The sequence below is a fragment of the Colias eurytheme genome, chromosome 5 (genome assembly GCF_061535395.1).
Source record: "Colias eurytheme isolate Ceu_HAF_F1 chromosome 5, ilColEury1 Martin Lab GWU primary, whole genome shotgun sequence".
Taxonomy (NCBI): Eukaryota; Metazoa; Arthropoda; class Insecta; order Lepidoptera; family Pieridae; genus Colias; species Colias eurytheme.
The window spans coordinates 11,097,685-11,119,721 of record NC_142984.1 but is presented as its reverse complement, the minus strand read 5'-3'; the positions used below and the strand labels follow the sequence as shown (position 1 = coordinate 11,119,721).

The 22,037-nt window shown below is 33.0% G+C and overlaps 2 protein-coding genes across 2 annotated transcripts; both read left to right on the top strand.

Moving 5' to 3' along the window:
* The first annotated feature begins 201 nt into the window (after nt 1–201).
* alpha-PheRS (phenylalanine--tRNA ligase alpha subunit) lies at nt 202–4,278 on the top strand. The gene is made up of 6 exons (XM_090102142.1): nt 202–582; nt 1,310–1,664; nt 1,926–2,203; nt 2,776–2,916; nt 3,487–3,694; nt 4,037–4,278. Exons 1-6 carry the CDS (start codon nt 310–312, stop codon nt 4,255–4,257), a joined length of 1,476 nt encoding a protein of 491 aa, XP_089958268.1. The 5' UTR covers nt 202–309; the 3' UTR covers nt 4,258–4,278.
* A 458-nt stretch (nt 4,279–4,736) lies between these two features.
* LOC149908675 (glutamate dehydrogenase, mitochondrial-like) lies at nt 4,737–21,088 on the top strand. The gene is made up of 11 exons (XM_090102141.1): nt 4,737–5,003; nt 5,244–5,367; nt 5,952–6,059; nt 6,302–6,394; nt 6,653–6,739; nt 7,846–8,012; nt 10,023–10,160; nt 10,518–10,679; nt 11,378–11,582; nt 12,032–12,174; nt 20,853–21,088. The coding sequence occupies exons 1-11, from the start codon at nt 4,737–4,739 to the stop codon at nt 20,967–20,969; spliced, it is 1,611 nt and encodes a 536-aa protein (XP_089958267.1). The 3' UTR covers nt 20,970–21,088.
* Nucleotides 21,089–22,037: the final 949 nt, after the last annotated feature.

Here is a 22,037-nt window from a genome sequence, read left to right as displayed (position 1 = left end):
TTCCACTAATTGTATGTAAATTATAAATAATACTTGATTAATAAAGATAAACTCAGTTATTATAATATTTTAAAAATATCTAACGATAGAACAATTCTTTCCATTCTTGCACTCGAATCCATTCAATCAAGTCAAATATGCAAGTATTCTGCATTCCCCGTTGGGCATCGTGTCATTTGCTCATGTCAGCTGTTGGAAAACGTCACTAATGTCGTGAAAATTCAAAATTGTCAAATATTATTTGTAGGCACGGCATTGAAATTGATGATTTGAGTCAATAACCTAAAATAAATAGATCTTTTTATCAAAATGGAACTAAATGAAAGGATTTTACATTATTTAGACAAATGTGACAAAGTAGACACGTTAAAATTGGCTGCCGAATTCAATGAAGATCATCAGAAAATTGTTGGTGCCGTTAAAAGTGTTGAAGCACTTGAAATGGTTGTATCAGAAGCAGTTAAAACAACGAAATGGGGTTTAACTGAGGAAGGACAGCTGGTCGCTGATCACGGCAGCCATGAAGCTGTCTTGTACAGAAGTATTCCCGACGAGGGCATACCTCAGGCAGAAGTTATGAAGGTATGTAACTAGCATTTCAATGATCCCTTTATTTATACACTACTTTACTGAATGATGCAATTACTGCAATAAGTGACTGAATAATTCCTACCTTCTTAGAGTTAAATAGCATTTCCCAATAAGTATGTATGTAGTTTCAAATTAATGATAATACTAGATTTCCGCCCGCGGCTTCGCCCGCGTTTGCAAAGGAAAACCCGCATATTTCCCGTTCCCGTGGGATTTCCGGGATAAAAACTATCCTATGTGTTAATCCAAGTTACCCTCTATATGTGTGCTAAATTTCATTGTAATTGGTTCAGTAGTTTTTACGTGAAAGAGTAACAAACATCCATACATCCTTACAAACTTTCGCCTTTATAATATACTAGATATCCGCCCGCGGCTTCGCCCGCGTTTACAAAGGAAAACCCGCATAGTTCCCGTTCCCGTGGGATTTCCGGGATAAAAACTATCCTATGTGTTAATCCAAGTTACCCTCTATATGTTTGCTAAATTTCATTGTAATCGGTTCAGTAGTTTTTACGTGAAAGAGTAACAAACATCCATACATCCATACATCCATACATCCATACATCCTTACAAACTTTCGCCTTTATAATATTTATAATATATCTAATATATGATAATAATTATAATACATAATTATTTAATGATAATATGATGTGTACTGATACTAAGTTCCTTATGGAAGATTTAATTTGTCCAATCCATTATTTTGTTATAGAAAGTACCAAATGCGAAAGTAGGATTCAGCAAAGCTATGTCCTCTGGTTGGATATACATAGACAAATCTGGTGGAGCACCACTAGTTAAAAAAAAGGTAGATACCATCACTGACACAGTACAAGAAAACCTGAATGAAATTAAAAAGGGAATAGACAACTTAACTGATAGTGTGCGTAATGATTATAAAAAACGCAAGCTTCTACAAGAAATAACTTTAAAGAGCTTTTTGTTAACAAAAGGACCTCAATTTGCGACATCGATAAAGAAATTAGAGACTGATTTAACAACCGAAATGCTCATGAGTGGAGCGTGGAAGGAGTTGCAATTCAAACCTTATAATTTTGATGCTTTGGGTAAGTTAATTTATTTATTTAAAATTTAATTTTATTGTAGATATAAATTTTCATGAAATCTGATAAGAACCACGAGTGATTTAAAATTATGAATTATTTCTAATCTTAACAAAATATTAAACTATAAACTGAACCAGCCTCTTTTAAATATTAGTATTTAATATCAATTAGCTTAGTAGGTGTTACATTAACATTTACAAATGTCTTAAGCACCTGGTTGGTACATCATCTCATATTGTATTACACACATACATATTCCAGGTCAGCCACCAGAGTGCGGGCACCTGCATCCACTCCTAAAGGTCCGTTCTGAGTTCCGAGAGATATTCCTCGAGATGGGTTTCACAGAGATGCCAACGAACCAATATGTGGAGAGTTCCTTCTGGAACTTTGATGCACTGTTCCAGCCGCAGCAGCATCCAGCTAGAGATGCTCATGATACCTTCTTTATCTCCTCGCCAGCTAAAAGCACTGAGTTCCCAATGGACTATTTGGAGAGGGTAAAGAAAGTGCATAGTGAAGGGGGCTATGGATCACAGGTTGGTTTATGTCAATATAAAATGAAATCTATGTAAGTATTCATATACTTAATTAAAATAATAACTTTTTAATTTTCATACTTTCATCACAATTTTGTTTATTTAATAATGTAAAATATGTTAGGTTTATTTATTGCAATACTTATGCGCAGATAGTTTTTTCAATTCTAAGCAAATAACTATTATACATAAATAAAAACAATATTAATAATATTATACATAAATGTGCGCTGCGTATGAAGTGCGTCGGACTTTCGGCGTTTGTATCAATACAATCATGAAACGTCGTGTTCCTCACTATTATATTAGGTCCCAGGACCAATGCAACTTAAATCTAATCTGAAAAGGATTATTATTCCAATTTTTGTATAATTTTTAAATGATTCTTCAAACAAACAAACTTTTCCACTTTTTTCGACCACGGTGAACTGATTCAGTTCACCCCCGCGTCCGCGTTAAAAAGTAGAAGCCCTTCTGGCTAACATTGAGAAACACCACACAAAAAAAAAACTTTTTTCAATTATGGTTAACAATAAAATATAGTTAACAACAAAATAACCAACATAGAGTAGGGTTACAGGTACGAGTGGAAGATAGAAGAGGCCCAAAAGAATCTACTGCGCACGCACACGACGGCGGTCAGCGCGCGCATGCTGTACAAGTTAGCGCAGCAGAAGGACTTCACCTCGCAGAAGTACTTTAGTATTGATAAGGTAGGCTTTATTATTTATAAGATTTGTAGATTTTAATAAATGTATGCATTTTTCGAATAAAAAATTAAAATTAAAAAAAATAACCATAAGTACAATAAAGTTGTATGCAAAACTTTGATTTAGAAAATATATGGATATTGTATGTCTATAATAAAAATATTTTATTGTTGTTATTAAACAGCTGGACAGATTTCGCTAAATGTTTTTTTACTTCTATTTTGTTATTGTCATAAAAAATAGAAAGCAATTATTTATCCCATTAAAATTTTTACACATTTTCCATTTTGCACATAGAGTTGCGTTTGACGATCGGCCAGAAAGCAACACCTGTTTGTCTGCTATTTTAAAAAATTTATTAAATTTTTATCACTTTTTATTAAAACTTGAAAGCATTTTATATTTCGTTACAAGCTAATTTATCATAACATCAACTTTTCTCTTGAAGATTTCATCAAAATGGGATCAGCGCTTATATTATGCTTATAAGATATTTGTCAGAATGATTGTTACACCCCTAGACAAAAGTTCTTCACTGCACTACAATATATTACACTATATTTCAATTTCCAGGTATTCCGTAACGAGACGCTCGACGCTACCCACCTAGCCGAGTTCCATCAAGTAGAAGGTGTGGTGGCTGGTCGAGGGTTAGGTCTTGCGGACCTGATCACTGAACTGGATACCTTCTTCCGGAGACTCGGCTTCGACAAGCTGCAGTTCAAGCCTGCTTATAATCCGTATACGGAACCCAGTATGGAGATCTTCGCGTATCATACAGGTGAGTTTTAGGTGTAGAAAGGTGTGGTAGTTAACTGCTATTGGTTTATTATAGTTTAATTTTAACTTTGCGGAAATTATTTTATATTGTATTTGTGTACTTACCTCTCATCTCAAATTTGACCGAACCAAAACTCTGCCTCTGCATCTATGAGGCAGAGTTGTTTACGAAATAAGTTTTTAATTTAAATGCATGTTTTAATGTTATTTGTGTAAATTGATCTATGTGTTTATTCAAAACCGCTCCGATATTTTTAATGACTCTTTTATAGGCGATTGTAAGTGTTTGTGTAGTTGTTTATAATACGTCAATGTATTCATTACATTGAAATATTATTTCCAGGTCTCGGAAAATGGATAGAGATAGGAAATTCTGGCGTTTTCCGACCAGAGATGCTCCTGCCTATGGGTCTACCTGAAGACGTGAATGTAATCGCTTGGGGTCTGTCCCTCGAAAGGCCCACAATGATCAAATATGGGCTCAATAACATTAGGGACCTGGTCGGCCCTAAAGTAGACCTGCAAATGGTTCAGAATAATCCGATTTGTAGGCTCGATAAGTGAATAAATGATGATATTTATTGATTTGGTAGTTTTATTGGACTGCATTTTAATTCAATTACCACACGATGAGATTATAAAAATTCTCCAATGCCGAAAATTTTATATCTTTCTTGTAAAAAATTATAATAGACATCAATAAATCATCTATTTTATTTAAAAATATTTTTAAATCAGTCATGCATATACCATATTATGCTACAAGCAAAGCAAGTACTACATTCAATCCTGACAGGAAAATATACTCTAAATGAACTCGCCCAATTATTATTTTATTGAAGGCTCTTTGCCTAGAATATCTGAGAATTTCGGAAAAAGTTTTATCATTTTTCCACAACTGTTTATGGAATATACGTTTTCAGAACGTAAATATAAAAACATGTCACACAAATCACGGTGGCTATTATATTATTTGTCATTGATATTTTAATTAAAAATCGTGTCTTAATTTATTTAATTTAATTAGTTTTTTCACTAAAATTATGGCTTTAACTCCTCTATATAAGAAAATAATAAACCTAGGATTAACTTTAAAAAGTGGGCCCATTCGATTGAGCATTAGAAATTATGAAATACCTGAACATTTAAAGAAGGTTATGGATGATCCTAACCCAAGTTTCTATAAAATGGTAGAATATTACTACCATTTCGCTGTGAAAGTTTGTGAGCCGACGTTGGTGGAATATTTGAAGAAACACACACACTTTTCGGATAAGAAACGACAGCAAAGAGTGGCTGGTATTCTAAAGGTATGTGGAGTGTTATTTTACGTTCTTAAAGCTGGTTTTATGTTTCAAGTGCGTATTGTAGATTGATTGATTAAATTAAACTCTGAAAAGTAATCAAACTAACGTTTGATCTTTACCCGTATAATGCTGAAAAAACCTACATGCTTTATTAATATACATTAAATATTCTCGTATTGGGCTTTTAGATAGTAAACAGTTTATGCAATTGACTCTAGTTTTAATAATACAAAACTATTGAAGGTGATGGGCTCCTGCAACAGCTCGTTACAATTCGAGTTCCCGTTGCAACGGAAGAACGGTGACTATGAGATAGTTCACGCGTACCGCTCGCAGCATAGCGTTCATCGGTTGCCTTGTAAAGGAGGTGAATACTTTATACTTACTTATTGTAGTTAATAGTTATGTATTTAGTATTTAGGTTTATATAAATTATAAACTTTGTCACCTATAATGCTAGGCGTCCATTAGAGACGGATCGGGGTGGGTCGCATCGCAACGGGCCGTCTCTAATGGACGATGTTTCATACAAAACATAGGCCGGCGTATTTTTGCGTTGCGATGCGGCCCGGCCCGATCCGCCTAGTGGATGCCAGCCATAAGACGTTGAAGTGCGCACTATATGGTACAAAGTCTAGACGTTTCTTTGTAACGCAATTTGTAGGTGAACACTAAGTGCGTGAACTCACATACCTATGTGAGTTCACGCACTTAGTGTTCACAATCAAATTTTAATTTCAAAGTTTTTCTACTTATTTCTAACTTTTAATAGCTTTTATTATAATTAAAATTTATCATCATTATAAAATGTGCATCATGGAATGCTTATCGTAGTTATGAACTTTTTGTAGTGTTTCTGAAAAATGAAAATTAGAAATAACAACAGCTAGAAAACTTCATAAACCTAAACTTGTTCTACAAAGTGTATAATTAACACCAAATCATTTCTAGGAATCAGATTTTCAGACCAAGTAGATTTAGAAGAAGTGAAGGCCCTCGCCGCTCTCATGACATACAAGTGTGCCTGCTCTAATATTCCCTTTGGAGGGGCTAAAGGAGGTCTGGCAATTATTTTATATTTCCACTTAGTAGCCGGAAATTCTTAATACTTTGACCTAAAGTTTATAATTTTAATATTTTATGATTATTAAAAAATATTCCGAAAATTCTCAAATTGTCGCTCCAATTTGAGAATTTTCGGAATATTTTTTAGTCGTAGTCGTAGAATAGTTTGCGTCTCTTTTACATTTCTAATCTTTAAATGGAGACTTTAAGTTGTAGGTATACCTTTTACTTTACAGGTGTTGCAATAAATCCAAAAAAATATACAGTAGCAGAATTACAAAGGATAACACGACGATACACTCTAGAATTGGCTAAGAAGAATTACATCGGTAATCTATTCTACTAAAATAAACTGCTTTTTTAATTTATTTTTAACATTAGTATAATTGAGAGTACCTACACTATTTATTGATAAGATTTTTTTATTTTATTAAAATTAAACGCACACATCAGAGGTGGGATCATAGTTGGTACGTACTACGCACTTAAAAAGCGCTATGAGGACCAGTTTATGTAGTTATTTTTTCAAGTGGGTTAATTAACTTTATTTCGACTTTAATTAATATAATTAATCTTATTTACTACAGGAGCTGGAATAGACGTCCCCGCTCCCGATGTGAATACATCGGGCAGAGAAATGTCGTGGATTGTGGACACCTACATTAAAACTTTGGGTAATTTATTTACATTATAACAAGCTATTTATACATAATGGATATGAAGAATTAATTAATATATTTTAATGAGATATATAAAATCTTGGCACAATTAGTAATGCTAATGAAGACTAAACATAAATTTTCCTGTTCTTAATTATGTACTATCGCGATCTATTTATAAAATGCAAAAACCAATATAATAATTAGTAACAAATAATTAATTTTATATCACATAGCTATTTTTAGTTTAATATCAATCCTACAACTTCCTGTAGCAAATAATTATGGCTGGTTTATCTGAAAAGGTAATAGGTATAAGTATTTTCCTTTAAAGGAATTCTTTCTCTTGGTGGAGCACTTTTAGTTTGTCTGTTTGTTTTTTTTTTTTTATACTTAGGTGGACGTTTGACCCCAGTCCCACCTGATGGAAAGTGGTGACGAGATCTAAGGTGGTAAGTCACGCCCGCCTAGAAAGTGCCTGTTAATTCGTCTCTTGAAAATTCCCAATATTTTCTATAATCTATTCTGATTTGCTTCACTGTATCCTTCTTTTTGTGACAAAATATAGGTATCTCTACGTCTATTGTGAAATATAGACGATATTTCACAATACACCTAAACAGTAAACGCAGCATCGTTCGTAGGTATTTGGTAGGTAGGTATTGAAACGAAGTTCCTTATCGCGCGTTGCGAAAGGGGGCTCAGGTGGAAAAAATTAAGACGAAAAGTTGTAACGACACTTTTTGCTGTACCTAGCTGTGCCGTGCGACGTACGCGTGTTTTTCTGTGTCTCTCTTAAAACTTCGTTCCATCCGATTGTCCCTTGACACCCCTCAAGTTTTTTTTATTCTATTAGCCTTTCACCTGCTGTTTCGCCCTCGTTTTCTAATATAGAGGAACGAAGGAGGATTGGAAGCGAAGCTTTATACTTACGTGTCAAATTCAAATTATATTTATTTGCAAGAATGTAGTCTAATGTAGTCTATGTCTAAATGCTTATTACCATACCTACCTTTCTTCTAGTGCCAAATATATCTAGGTATGTCTGTCATCTAAGGCTTAGTATGGGATCAGATCTTACCGTGTATGAAAATTGTCCTGAAATATTTATTATATCTCAGGCTACAACGATCTAAACGCGGCAGCATGCGTGACGGGCAAGCCGATCAACGGCGGGGGGATCCACGGGCGCGTGGAGGCGACCGGCCGGGGCGTGTACATTACTACCAGCGAGTTCGTGCACGACCCGCAGTGGTGTGAGCTCGTTGGGATTGAGCCGGGGTTTAAGGTGACATGTGGTGAATACATAGAAATCTAAATAACAAGACACTATAGAAGTGCTATAATGTCATAATTAGTATGAAAACCACTGTAGCCAAAAACCACACATTTAAACCGATAACTAAACAGTACACACAATAGTAAACTATGCCTTTTATTGGACAGCTTCATTTTAGTGAAAACTAACTTTAAAAAATAAATACAGCCTTTTATTAAGTACCCTAACGCACGCTTTTACGGTTTATTTTCGAATAACATCCCCAGGTACATGAGATGTTTTGTTTCTTTTTGCTCAGAAAAATATTCGAAAAAAATCGGCTTTTCTACAACAGAGGGCGTTTATTTTCAATAAATATAACTTTGAACCTAAACACATAGGAATAAGGTTGAAATTTGTGTCAAACGTGATAATAAGAACGGTCGACAGTGTCATTCATTGTTATTTAGATTTCTATGGTGACATTAGTATTACTTGTAAATATTCTTAAATTTTAAGGAAAAACGGCATTATTTCTAAAAAAAATAATTACCGATGAAATGTTATTCCTTTATTACAGGGATGTTAGGGAGCTCCGTAACCGTAACCGAAACTATCGGATATCCGATATAAAAAAATATCCGTAACCGTAACCGAATCCGAAATAAAAGTTTCGGATAATATCGGATAGGGGCGGAACTTAATTGAGACACGTTATGACTTGTTGTTTTGATCGGCCGGGTGCAGCTGACACACAAGCCGCGCGCATTACAGTTTTATTTTAGATACATAAGATAACACTCAATATTTATTTACAATAATTTTCATTTTAAATACACACTGATAGCAAGATTGAATTATTCAAAACTCACAGACTGATTGTAATTTCTACCAAATGGTGACATACAGGGTGTAATCGTTAAGTGTGCACAGGCGATTATTCCGTAACTATTGAAGATATCAAAATACTTTAAACTGATGTCGAAAGCCCTTTACCTAATGAGTAAAATGATAATAATAACTTTTTTTAAATTAAATCGGGAAATGTCCAAAAATTTTACACCAATCACTCCCATACATTTAGTACTAGCGGTCCGCCCCGGCTTCGCCCGTGGTACATGTTTACGTTTTCTCTACATAAAAACCATCCTCGTACTTCCAGGAATATAATAAAAAAAGAATTATCGAAATCGGTTCAGCCGTTCTCGAGTTATGCGCTTACCAACACATTTTGCGATTCATTTTTATATATAAGATGAGATATTACTATCCCAAACATGTAATATGAAAAATTATGGTTCTTTTTTTTGGTTTTGTGCTTAAATAACTTCGTAAATTTAAATGAAAATTCATTTAGAAACTGTAAATAGAGCTCGATGTGGAATACATTGGTATTCCAAAACGAGGACGTCACTTCGAACATTTGCTTTGAACGGAGAGTTTAATGTAATTTTTTTCGATATTTCCCGTTTTATTTTTAAAAAGTTATTATAGTCATTTTATTCATTAGGTAATGTACTTTCGATATCAGTTTAAAGTTTTTTGATATCTGTAATAGTTACGAAAAATTCGCCTGTACACACTCAACGATTACACCCGATAAAACCATAATTTTAGCTAAGTATTTGTATTTTACTTTTGAAATTCCTTAAAATTTTAATATCCGTAACCGAAATTATCCGAAACTAACGGATAATCCGAAATAATTTCATATCCGTATCCAATCCGTATCCGAAACTTCATATCCTTAACATCCCTGCTTTATTAGTATAGCAGGATGCGTATAAAAAGAGCGTGTGTGCAGAGCACACGTGTTAGAAGTGAAACTTCTTTGGAAATATTCAAAGATACAAAAATCGTAGCTTTAGGGAGATTATCAAAAATATCTGTCACAAGAACGAGCTCAATATTATCTGCCCGTACGCAGCAAAAATATCTGACATTAGCTGGCAGCATAATAAACACAATAATAAAGTCGCATCAAAATTATGTGATGAAAATTTACAGCAAATAATAAAATGTTGATAAATACATTTCCAGGGTAAAACAGCGATCATCCAAGGTTTCGGCAACGTGGGGAGTTGGACCGCTGTCTATTTACAGGACAGTGGTGTCAAGATCATCGGTGTGGTGGAGTTCGACTGCTGTCTTAAGAACAATGAAGGCATTCAGAGTATGGTGAGTTAAAATGTAAATAAATTTAAATTATAAAAATAAGGAAAACATCTCTCCAGTTGTAGAATTTAAAATGAAATTTTGCCTGTATTGCCATAAACCTGAATATTCTTAAAATGGTTTCTATTTTGACCAAAATTAGCTTACAATTATTTTTTTCGAAAACGAAGATGAATGTCGATAAAATAAAAATAAAAACTACAACAAATCGAATCGTACGTTTGCAGACTATGTCTATGATGACATAGAAACAAAAATTTAGTACCTTTTACACGGCTAAATACCGACCATTACCGATTATGTTTGACGAATCTGGGTATTTTCCATTATTTTTTATAATTATATCATTATAATAAACAGGACTTAATGGAATACAAAGCGAAGAACAAAGGCAGTGTGAAAGGCTTCCCCGGAGCGCAGGAGTGCGGGCCCGAGCTTATGTATGAGAAATGTGATATTCTGGTCGTCGCTGCGTTGGAAAAGACGATCACTTCGGAAAACGCTTGTAAATTTAATTGTAAGGTACGACTCTATCACCTTATTTATAAAGAATGTGGTTGAGATAAATAAAATTATCACACTCATGGACTGTGGTCCAAACATAGTTGCCAGATATTCACATTTGATTCTTAAAGTTACCATAATAATGTCAATAACATTTTACATTTTTTTCCGGTTTAACGAAATATTTTTTGTATCATAGTTCTAATAGAATTTAATGGTCAACGGTTAAAATATTTTTAATAGATAGGTACTATAATAATATAATATTTGATTCGAAAATAGATGAAAAAAAAATGCGAAGAATAGCTCGTATTTTTTGTAATAAAATTGAACGCTCATTCTATAATGAGCAAGTTAAAACTTTATTACTTATAACTGTGTTGCTCAAACAGTAGAAAATTTTAACGCATTATTGCATTGAGTTACATGTACTACGTACTAGAGAGGCTATCGCTACTACACTTTTTGTAACACGAGTTAGAGTCAATCGTCTCAAACCAATCTCGTTACATTGATTGGTTTTAATTGATAAGTTTGTTCATATTTTTTTTAATAAGATAAACAATATTTTTATTTGTTACATTGATTGGTTTTAATTTATAAGTAATAATAGGCAGAATATCTACAAAGTGTATTAGATTTTGTGTGTAGATTTTGTTCGTAGTGTCCTCTCTATAATAATACCTCAATCCACAGATCGATTTTTTCCCCCACAGATAATAACAGAAGGTGCGAACGGTCCGACCACGCCCGCCGCGGACGCCATCTTGCGTGAAAAGAGAATCCTCTGCTTACCCGATTTGCTCACAAATGCGGGGGGAGTCACTGTGTCGTACTTTGAGTTTCTGAAGAACTTGAACCATGTCAGTTTTGGGAAACTGTCTATTAAGTTCTGGCGGGACTCAAATACTGCGTTGTTGGGTATGTGTGGAATGGAGAAGTTTGTAGTTTAGACTCTATTGATTATATTTAAATTGATAATAAATGCTCATAAATAATTTAATTACTAAGTATATTGTAATATTTCGCTCGCACATTCGCATCGTGTTGTGTTTATTGAATTTTTTTGAAAATAGTCTACTAAAACAACACACAGTAACCATTTACAATTATTTACTTATTTTTATTGTTCTCAAGTATCACTGATATCAATCTTAATATATATAAATCTCTTGTGACAATGTTTGTCCTCAATGGACTCCTAAACCACTTATCCGATTATAATAAAATTCGCACCATGTGCAGTTCGATCCAACTTGAGAGATAGGATAGTTTTTATGAAAAAAAAACGTAAACATGTAGGTACAACGGGCGAAGCCGGGGCGAAAAGCTAGTATCAATATAAAACTCAAGTCTAAAATTATCCACAGATTCCGTAGAACAATCGCTGAAGACATCGAACATAGACGCAAAGATCCGTCCCACAGAGCTGTTCCAGTCGCTCATGTCGGGAGCTAGTGAGAAACATATTGTCACCTCTGGCCTGGAGTACTCTATGATTAATGCTTGTAATGTACGTATAAAATCTCTATCCTCTTATAATATGTTATGAACAGATAATATTGTAGTTTAAAAACTGCTCTCTAAAAACCAGATGGGACATTTTATCCTGTAAAACACAGACAATCAACTGAAATTTCTTTCCTAGGTAAAGAAAGCTATAAGTGCTTAAGGTGATTCCTACGATCTGTTCCCAGCCAATGTCCCGCTAGATGGCGCTGAATTCTACATTTCTAGTTTATTTGAGTTTTTGCGTAATTGGAAAAGATTAAGGTCGTAGGAATAGTCATGGCGGTTACTGAATATTATATTTTATTGAAATATGTCATATCATTGCCTTAAAATCCACCCAATTTGGTAAAAAAATGCATTATAACATCTGTCATTGCATACAGGGTCGTTTACACACACAGACGTATACAAAAATGATAAAGATTTAACTCTAGATGGCGTGAATGTAAAGCGCGTCACACACGGTGAAGATACTACCTATAATATTTTATCTAATCTAGTAATATTTTATATTACAGTATCTTAAGGTATCCGGTATCAGCGTTCTGACCATCATTTTTCTTTTTTCGCTGTAGAACCGCCATCCTGTTACAAATGACCCACAAAGGAGAATGACCACGGGTGGTATCGGTAAAATTTTAGTTGTGCCACGTATTCGTTATAATATTGTTAATTCCTATTTGTATTTATAATGATCATATGTATCAATATTAAGTCTTAATTAAACCGGATAAATTGAAATAATAGTAAAAGTAAAAGTTTTTCTTTTGAAACATGTATGACTACGTATGGAATCGGTAAAATACTAGTTGTGTCGTGTTCGTGATATTGTTAATTCCTATTTGTATTTATAATGATCATATTTATCACTATTAAGTTGTAATTATACCGAATAAATAGAAATAAAAGTAAAAGTTTTGTTTTGACACATACCTATATCTATCTCTCTTGCAAACGTCATATGTCATAGTTTCTATTTGAAATGTCAAATGAATGTGTTCGACGCATTGTTCGATGTTATTTTGAAATAATGTTTAAATTACGATTTACTTTTCACATTATGGGTAGACAAAACTTCAAAACGCCACCTGCTACGGTTTATATTATTATGAACGATTAGCTTTCCGCCCGCATTTTCAAAAAAAAACCCGTATAGTTCCCGTTCCCGTGGGGTTTCCGGGATAAAACCTATTCAATGTGTCCAAGTTACGTTCTATATGTGTGCTAAATTTCATTGTAATCGGTTCAGTAGTATTTGCGTGAAACACACACATACACATCCTCACAAACTTTCGCATTAGTAGGAAGTAGGATTGTTATAAAAATAAAAGTTATATTTGTTGGCGTAAACTATTTTATTGTAATTTTGGGAAATAAATAATGTCAAAATTGATTACCTACAATAAAACGCAGTTTTATTTTATTACCTACATTACACTATTGTTTTTTTTTTATCAAAACATGTATTTGAAGTAGCAAATATGATATTATGCTGATCCAAGCATTTTCACTCAAAACTAATATCACTAATGATTTGTAAAAGTAAATTATTTCAATATACATTTCATAACCAACAAGTAAGAATAATTATTCATACAACAACAAATCAAAAACACTATTTACTATGGAAAAAAAACCAGGAAGGTGAAAAACATATTTACGATTTCGATTTTCGATGCACTCGACTTTTAGTAAAATAATAGGTAAAAATATTATTATGGTTTTGATCACAGACATATCTGTGGTTTTGATTTTAGCTAATAGTATCAGAAAGCTGCGTGTTCAATGCACGTCGGGGTCCCACAACTGTGGAGGAAGGAAGGTAGAATACCTCCATCGAATAAGTGAAGTTTTTCGACATACTCGATTTGCCGGCCGGCCTCAATGAAGATTGTCCGAAAGTTGTATATGTGCTCTGTAACGAAAAAATTTCGCTAGCGCGATTCAGAGTGAGGTGTCGTACAATATACCTAATGAAGTTTTTCATCTTTTTATTTTACTGCAAATACAAAATAAAAATTAAACAATGGTAATGTAAATTCTAAACAAACTACTACCTACCAAAATACAATTAGAACAAAAATCATTTGACTGGTTGATTTCACCCAGAGGCCAGAGGCGGCTCGTGACAAAATTGTATGGGTGTTCACTTGAAATAAAACAACGAAAATACAATAGCGTAGCAGGATAATTTATTACAAAAAAAAATGAGCACCACATTTTATAAATGTCTATAACACTAAAAATTACAAAGTACAGGCTATTTCAAAACGAATTCAATGACTAGGTATCAATAATTAGTAAATCACCGAATTTGCATTCGCGAGCGTAGGTATCCATAGTGTTTGTCACTGACGGTCACTGACCTCTATAACTTATAGAGGTCAGTGGTGTTTGTTGTGTAAACATGTATGTATTTGAGTAGTTAGTAGCATATTATATTCTGAATTTCTGATCCATGCCTATTCACTCAAAACTAATAACACTAATGATTTGTAACAGTAAATTATTTCAATAGGTAGGTATTTGAACATTTCCCAACAAGACGTAAGAATAATTATTCGTAGGTATACAAGATACAATAACAAATCTAATACACTATTTATTATTTTATTATTTACTAGCGGTCCGCCCCGGCTTCGCCCGTGGTACATGTTTACGTTTTCTCTCCATAAGAAGTAATAGAGAGCTAGCGCAAAGCTACCTGTATGTATTTGACCAGACCTGGATTTTTGTGTGTTGATTCCCCTATACCTACTACACATGAGATGAGGAGTCACTAAGCCCAGAGTGGTGGACGGGGCGCGCGCTTAGGTAAGACAGGTGGAAATTTTTGGCGAACTTTGAAACCATTTGACCACGTCTGCCATTTTGATATTTGAAAATAGATTATTATTACTATCGGAAAATAACAATGGCAGACCATTATCACGCGGATAACATTCTGGCAGACACTTATGAAAGTGCTGAAAAAAATACAATTTTGAAAGTATTTGACCAGATCTGCCATTCATATATTTTATTTATTAGGGTCTTAAAAACTTATTTTCGAAACGGCAGACATTTTCATTGCGTACAGACTTCAGCAGACAACAAAACTTTACAGACTTCAGCAGTCAACAAGACTTAGCTTCTACATGGTCAGATGTATATATGTATTACGTTCCCTGACCTTACATCAATGATTTACTTTATTAATGTTTTTATGGTCATTTACATTTAATTTTGAAAACTATGGAATAAAATTTATAAATTTGATGATACAAAACTAAATATACATTTGTAAAGAATCTCAAATATAAAGTTGTGTTGCAAATAACAAATCATCATTTAAATATTTAGTTTATTTCTTTATGAAACAATTAACAATTACAAAACAACATAAAAAAACACGCATGCATTCATTGAAATGTTCATTCATCATCACTATCGTATGGCGTTGTGTGACTCGTCTTCATAATCCATTGAATCGGATTCTGTAAAAGTAAAACGTAAATTATATAATAAAAGAAATGAGTCATTATAAACTTACCTAGTAAGGCAATGCCTTTGATGTCGCACGATGCCGCCGCGCCGCCAGTGTAGGTACTTCTGCTGCTACATGAAAATATGCTAGGGTTGCAACAAATGGGAAATAAAACAATTGTGATTATTACTATTATGATGTAATCATTTATTCATATTATGTACATTCAAAACAATTGCTATTATTAAATCTGATGTAATTATTTTTTCATAAATATATAATTATTATTAATTACATAATATATTGCACTGTGAAATATTTACGTATCACTTTATTTTTGATGTTCTTAATTGTCTTTTATAAAATTTAAGTGACGCATTCGCATTGGGATCAACAATCCGATAAGAAAAGAATGGAGACAACATATACATAGCTTTGATTTCAATTCTACAGATACAAAATATACAATCTATCTAAAATGATACAACGGATGTTTCCTGCGTTTTCTCGTCAAAATACCGAAACAACGTAATTATTGTATAGTAGTTGGGCGTGAAAGTAAAAAAACAAATGAAAAGTGTTTTCCATATGATTATTTATTAAATTTACGCGATTAAGAATAATTTCAACGATACAATTTAGTAACCGAGAATTCAGAGGATTAAAGAAAAAACCTGCCTGATCATTTTATCAAACTCTAAAAGAATTATGGTTATTTCGCATCACTCGGTTTATTAGTTTGGTAATAATTATTAAAGGTAGTTACAACCCTAGCCATTGAGTCGAACGGTAGGCAACACAATATCGACTTTGTGCGGGTACATATGGTACATTTCTTCTTGCTGTGAAGCGTAATTATTATTATTAAGATTTTTTAGGCTATTTTGAATCAGCTGTTCTAATTTAATTCTAGAAATTTATTAAAACGTGATTTTTTTAAAAGTATATTATGAGTTTATAAATACCTCAACCAATAGTTATTGTGTCCTATCCTCATTTCTTTATATCTTGGTAGTTAACTAAAGTGTTAAATTTACATAACCTCAACAACAACATTTACACTGCCACTGCACTAAAACTAAACTAACTAGCTCTCTAGCTATAAGAACCATCCTCGTACTTCAAGGGATATAATAAAAAAAGAATTATCGAAATCGGTTCAGCCGTTCTCGAGTTATGCGCTTACCAACACATTTTGCGATTCATTTTTATATTAGACTAGCGGTCCGCCCCGGCTTCGCCCGTGGTACATATTTACGTTTTCCCTACATAAAAACCATCCTCGTACTTCAAGGAATATAATAAAAAAAGAATTATCGAAATCGGTTCAGCCGTTCTCGAGTTATGCGCTTACCAACACATTTTGCGATTCATTTTTATATATAAGACTAGCGGTCCGCCCCGGCTTCGCCCGTGGTACATGTTTACGTTTTCTCTACATAAGAACCATCCTCGTACTTCAAGGAATATAATAAAAAAAGAATTATCGAAATCGGTTCAGCCGTTCTCGAGTTATGCGCTTACCAACACATTTTGCGATTCATTTATATATATATACTAGCGGTCCGCCCCGGCTTCGCACGTGGTACATAATATTTACGTTTTCTCTACATAAAAACCATCCTCGTACTTCAAGGAATATAATAAAAAAAGAATGATCGAAATCGGTTCAGCCGTTCTCGAGTTATGCGCTTACCAACACATTTTGCGATTCATTTTTATATATAAGAATAAGATTATGTGAAAATAACCAGGAAGGTGAAAAACATATTTACGAAAACATAGTAACATAATATGGCTGTCGCTACAATAATTATATTTCAATTTTATCTTTTTATACCTAGTAGAACTGGCCGACGAATAAAAAAAATCGTATTAGAATAAATACAATAAATTACGGAACAAAAAAAGGATTGTAACTGAATTAGGTATGTTTTTTTCTGGGCGCACCGTTTTCGACGACGCGACGCGCGACGTAAGCGTATAGGTATAGGTACCTACTTTGCTAAAACAAACTAATAAAATTGTGTGTCTGTCTGAAAATTCGGAAAAGCATATTTTGCAAGTTTGTAATTACTTTGATAGTTTACCGATTTATAATAATTGTAATTGTAATTGTATAATATAAAATTTGCAATGTGGTGAAATTTCATAAAAATCACGGGCCAATTTTTTGTTTTGAATCCCACCGAAAATATAATTGCGTTATTAGAATAATTAATTACTATACCTACCCACGATCAATTATTACAATATAGTCTCAAATGCATACTAGAGAAATATTGCAATTTGATTCAATTAAAATGCATAGCATACAAAAATAAATTCACAACACAAGAAATTCCGCGCGCAAATCATAGCGCGTGTCAATGAAATCAAGAATGTTTTATATCAAGCCGACGCGGACGACGACGCGACGCCGAACAAAAGTACCTACGACGGACGACCACGCTTCGAGTTGCCAAACAACATGAGTAATAAATTGTTTACAAAAAAAAACAAGTTTTCCATTTTTCTGTATGAGTAGACAGAACTTCAAAACGCCACCTGCTACGGTTTATATTATGAACGATTGTTATAAAAATAAAAGTTATATTTGTTGGTGTAAACTATTTTATTGATCAATAATTTTGGAATTTAAAATTGTCAACATTGATTACAATAAAACGCAGTTTTATTTTATTACACTATTGTTTTTTTTATCAAAACATGTAGTACCATATAATATTATGCTGATCCAAGCATTTTCACTCAAAACTTATATCACTAATGATTTGTAAAAGTAAATTATTTCAATATACATTTCATAACCAACATGTAAGAATAATTATTATTATTCCTACCTACAACAACAAACCTAAAACACTATTTACTATGGGAAAATAACCAGGAAGGTGAAAAACATATTATTATTTACGATTTCGACGCACTCGACTTTTAGTAAAATATAGTAGGTAAACATAATATTATGGTTTTGATTTTTGCTACTAGTATAAGAAAACTGCGTGTTCAAACTACTTGTTTGTCTGTCTGAAAATTCGGAAGTACTTTGGTAGTTTACCGATTTATAATAATATTGTATATATCGTTGTTTAAAAAATATTCAAACACAATAAAATATGATATACTGATTTATCACTGGTTTCAGTGATGAACTGATGAGTCAATTATAGCCACTATACTTTCGTCATACGTGTGTATGATTGATGTGATTTGCAACGTGGTGATATTTCAGAAAAATCACGGGTCAAATTGTCCCACCGAAAATATAACTGCGTTATAAGAATAACTATACCTACGATAAATTATACATAATACAATATAGTCTCAAATGCATACTAGTGAAATATTTTATTTGAATCAATAAAATAAAAAAAAAATAAAAAATAATAATAATACAAAAATAAATTCACAACACAAGAAAATCCGCGCGCAAATCATAGCGCGTGACAATGAAATCAAGAACTTTCGAGCCGACGCGGACGACGAAGGAGCCTAACAAAAGTACCTACAATCATAGGCGGCTCGTGACAAAATTGTATGGCCGTGTTCACTTGAAATAAAACAACGAAAATAGGTACCTACAATAGCGTTAGCAGTACAAAAAAAATGAGCACCACATTATAAATGTCTATTTATACACTAAAAATTATAGAGTATTTCAAAACGAATTCAATTATTATTTAGCAATAATTAGAAAATCCCCGAATTTGCATTCGTGATCGTATTCATAGTGTTTGTCTACACTAATATTATAAAGAGGAAAACTTTGTTTGTTTGTTTGATTGTAATGAATAGGCTCATAAACTACTGGACATTTTACCAATGTTTGCAAGTTTGTGATTACTTTGATAGTTTACCGATTTATAATAATTGTATACTTATATCATTGTTTAAAAATATTCAAACACAATATGATATAGGTACTGATTTATCACTGGTTTCAGTGATGAACTGATGAGTCAATGTTAGCCACAATACTAATCACTTTCGTCATACATGTGTATGAACTATGATTGATGTGATTTGCAATGTGGTGAAATTTCATAAAAATCACGGGCCAATTTTTTGTTTTGAATCCCACCGAAAATACATATATTACTAATTGCGTTATTAGAATAATTAATTACTATACCCACGATCAATTATTACAATTTACAATATAGTCTCAAATGCATACTAGAGAAACATTGCAATTTGAATCAATTAAAATGCATAGCATACAAAAATAAATTCACAACACAAGAAATTCCGCGCGCAAATCATAGCGCGTGTCAATGAAATCAAGAATGTAATTTTATATCAAGCCGACGAGCGACGACGCCGAACTAAAGTACCTACAGTACCATTTACCTTCAGTGTACAATACAGTTTACAGACCTACGACGGACGAACAATAATGAGTAATAAATAAAAAAAAACATAGTTTCTAAGGTCATTAGTTTTATTTTATTTTATTGTTATTTTCTTTGAACGATTGGAAATGAAATTACTCAATTTTTACACAGAACTTTGATTTATTAGAATTATGCTCATTATGCATAAGATAACGAACGCGAATGCACGACATCTAGCGCGTCAATGTCTAAACATCGCCTTTCGTTTAGACATTGACGCGCTAGATCTGTAATAAGTATATAGTCTATGCGCTAGATGTCGTGCTTTATGTCGTGTTTCGCTTGGCAAAAGTCACGCACACTACTGTAGAAGTGTCAAATTTTTCCGGTATTTTACTGTTGTTTTTCTAAGTAAATATTGTAAATTATTGATTAAAAAGGTCGAACGCGCACACATTTCATTATAGAGAAGTGATAAAATGATTAGTTTTAAAGAAATAGTGTCTGTGTTAAGTGTTTAGAGGTAATCAAAAATGTATGGAGGGACGGTCGGAACATCAACCTTAAACCGGCACATAATTAATTATCGTATAAAAAACACCATTTTTTTTGAGTAGCGATAAGCACCGCACCCCGAACATCATTTTTCCTTGCGATCCAATGATCAATTAGTTTTTATGCAATTTTTAAAACATTTACAGCATTTTGTCAACATGCCGTCGATCACTTAGAATTATACTGACATTCCCACTAAATAAGCAATAAATAATCCCGTGCTCAGAAGTCTTAGTATTAAATAAAAAATAAGTGTTTATTTCCTTTAAAGCATTTTCATATTTTTTATAATATAAGAAATATATTTTATTTAAATTTCAGAACGTGAAAAAAGCGGCATCAAAACACAACCTGGGGCTCGACGTGCGCACAGCGGCCTACGTCACGGCCATTGAGAAGATCTTTGTTACTTACGACGAACATGGGCTCGCTTTTTAATTAGTTTTAAATCATCTAGTACCTAGTAAATTTAATGTTTCCAATGAACATAGTCATAACTCATAACATTCAAATTGTATTATCTGTCACGAAAAAATGTTGCCATGTGTTGTTTACTCAATGTTTGTCACGCTAATGAGTAATTTAAAAATGTGTTTGTTTATTGTAACTACTTGTTATTCAAAATATTAATTTTGTGATATTATGTAATTCGACAGTATGACTTGTGGACCTTGTTCTTTTAATATTGCCTTAATAGATGTAATCATGATGAAATAATAAAAACTAAAAATTATACCTGTTATTTGGACATTGTATTACATCTCCGAGTTTTATTTATGAATTTTTTAGCTTATTAAGGACTGGAGTTAAATAAATATTATTTTAAATATAATTTGTGTTTTTTTTTCAATTCCTACTTGGCAGAGCTAATCGCTTCTCAGAGTTGTTCCAGCATAAAAAAATATACTGAATAATGATGTAGACTGTAGGTGCAGTTTAAAAATTTATCGTAAGACAATGGACTTTTTAAGCTATTGCATAGCTTTTATCGTGGGCCTTGAGCGCGGCGACCGAATGTAAAAATTCCGTTACAAAAAAAAACTAACACCCTCCACTCGCGGTTATACTAATGTTTGAGTAATTTTGGTGTTTAGGGGATGTTTGGTCATTGCAATTTGTCTGACTGATTAAATATAACAATGTAATAGTTATCTTAATAACATATAATAAAAATCAGACATTTAAAAATAAAGTTAAGTTGGAGCTTTAAAGCGTCTGATAAAAGTTTTGGCTCAGGTGGCGCAGGTGTCACTGGTAGAGCTCCACAAACATTCAGATATTAAAAAGTACACTTGAGACTAGTGACTACTGTGAACCGAAACTTATATGCCTTAGAAAATAAGTTGTGTCTTACGGCTCTGGGATCTTGGACCAATTATAGTTTTACCGCGACAGTCCTCGAGTGCCACACGTATTTTTTTTATAAATAGTAATTTTGTATTATTATTATGGACTTTGTTTAAAATTTGCCGCCTTAGAGCATCGAAAATCCCATTACTTTCCATA

Excerpts from the sequence above, each read along its gene's own strand:
- LOC149908675 (XM_090102141.1), top strand. The coding sequence starts at position 4,737 with ATGGCTTTAACTCCTCTATATAAGAAAATAATAAACCTAGGATTAACT. Across the intron at positions 6,060-6,301 it reads CTTTGGAGGGGCTAAAGGAG|GTGTTGCAATAAATCCAAAA; the intron begins GTCTGGCAATTA and ends TTTACTTTACAG. Across the intron at positions 6,395-6,652 it reads GGCTAAGAAGAATTACATCG|GAGCTGGAATAGACGTCCCC; the intron begins GTAATCTATTCT and ends TATTTACTACAG.
- alpha-PheRS (XM_090102142.1), top strand. The coding sequence starts at position 310 with ATGGAACTAAATGAAAGGATTTTACATTATTTAGACAAATGTGACAAA. Across the intron at positions 583-1,309 it reads CTCAGGCAGAAGTTATGAAG|AAAGTACCAAATGCGAAAGT; the intron begins GTATGTAACTAG and ends ATTTTGTTATAG. Across the intron at positions 3,695-4,036 it reads GATCTTCGCGTATCATACAG|GTCTCGGAAAATGGATAGAG; the intron begins GTGAGTTTTAGG and ends TATTATTTCCAG.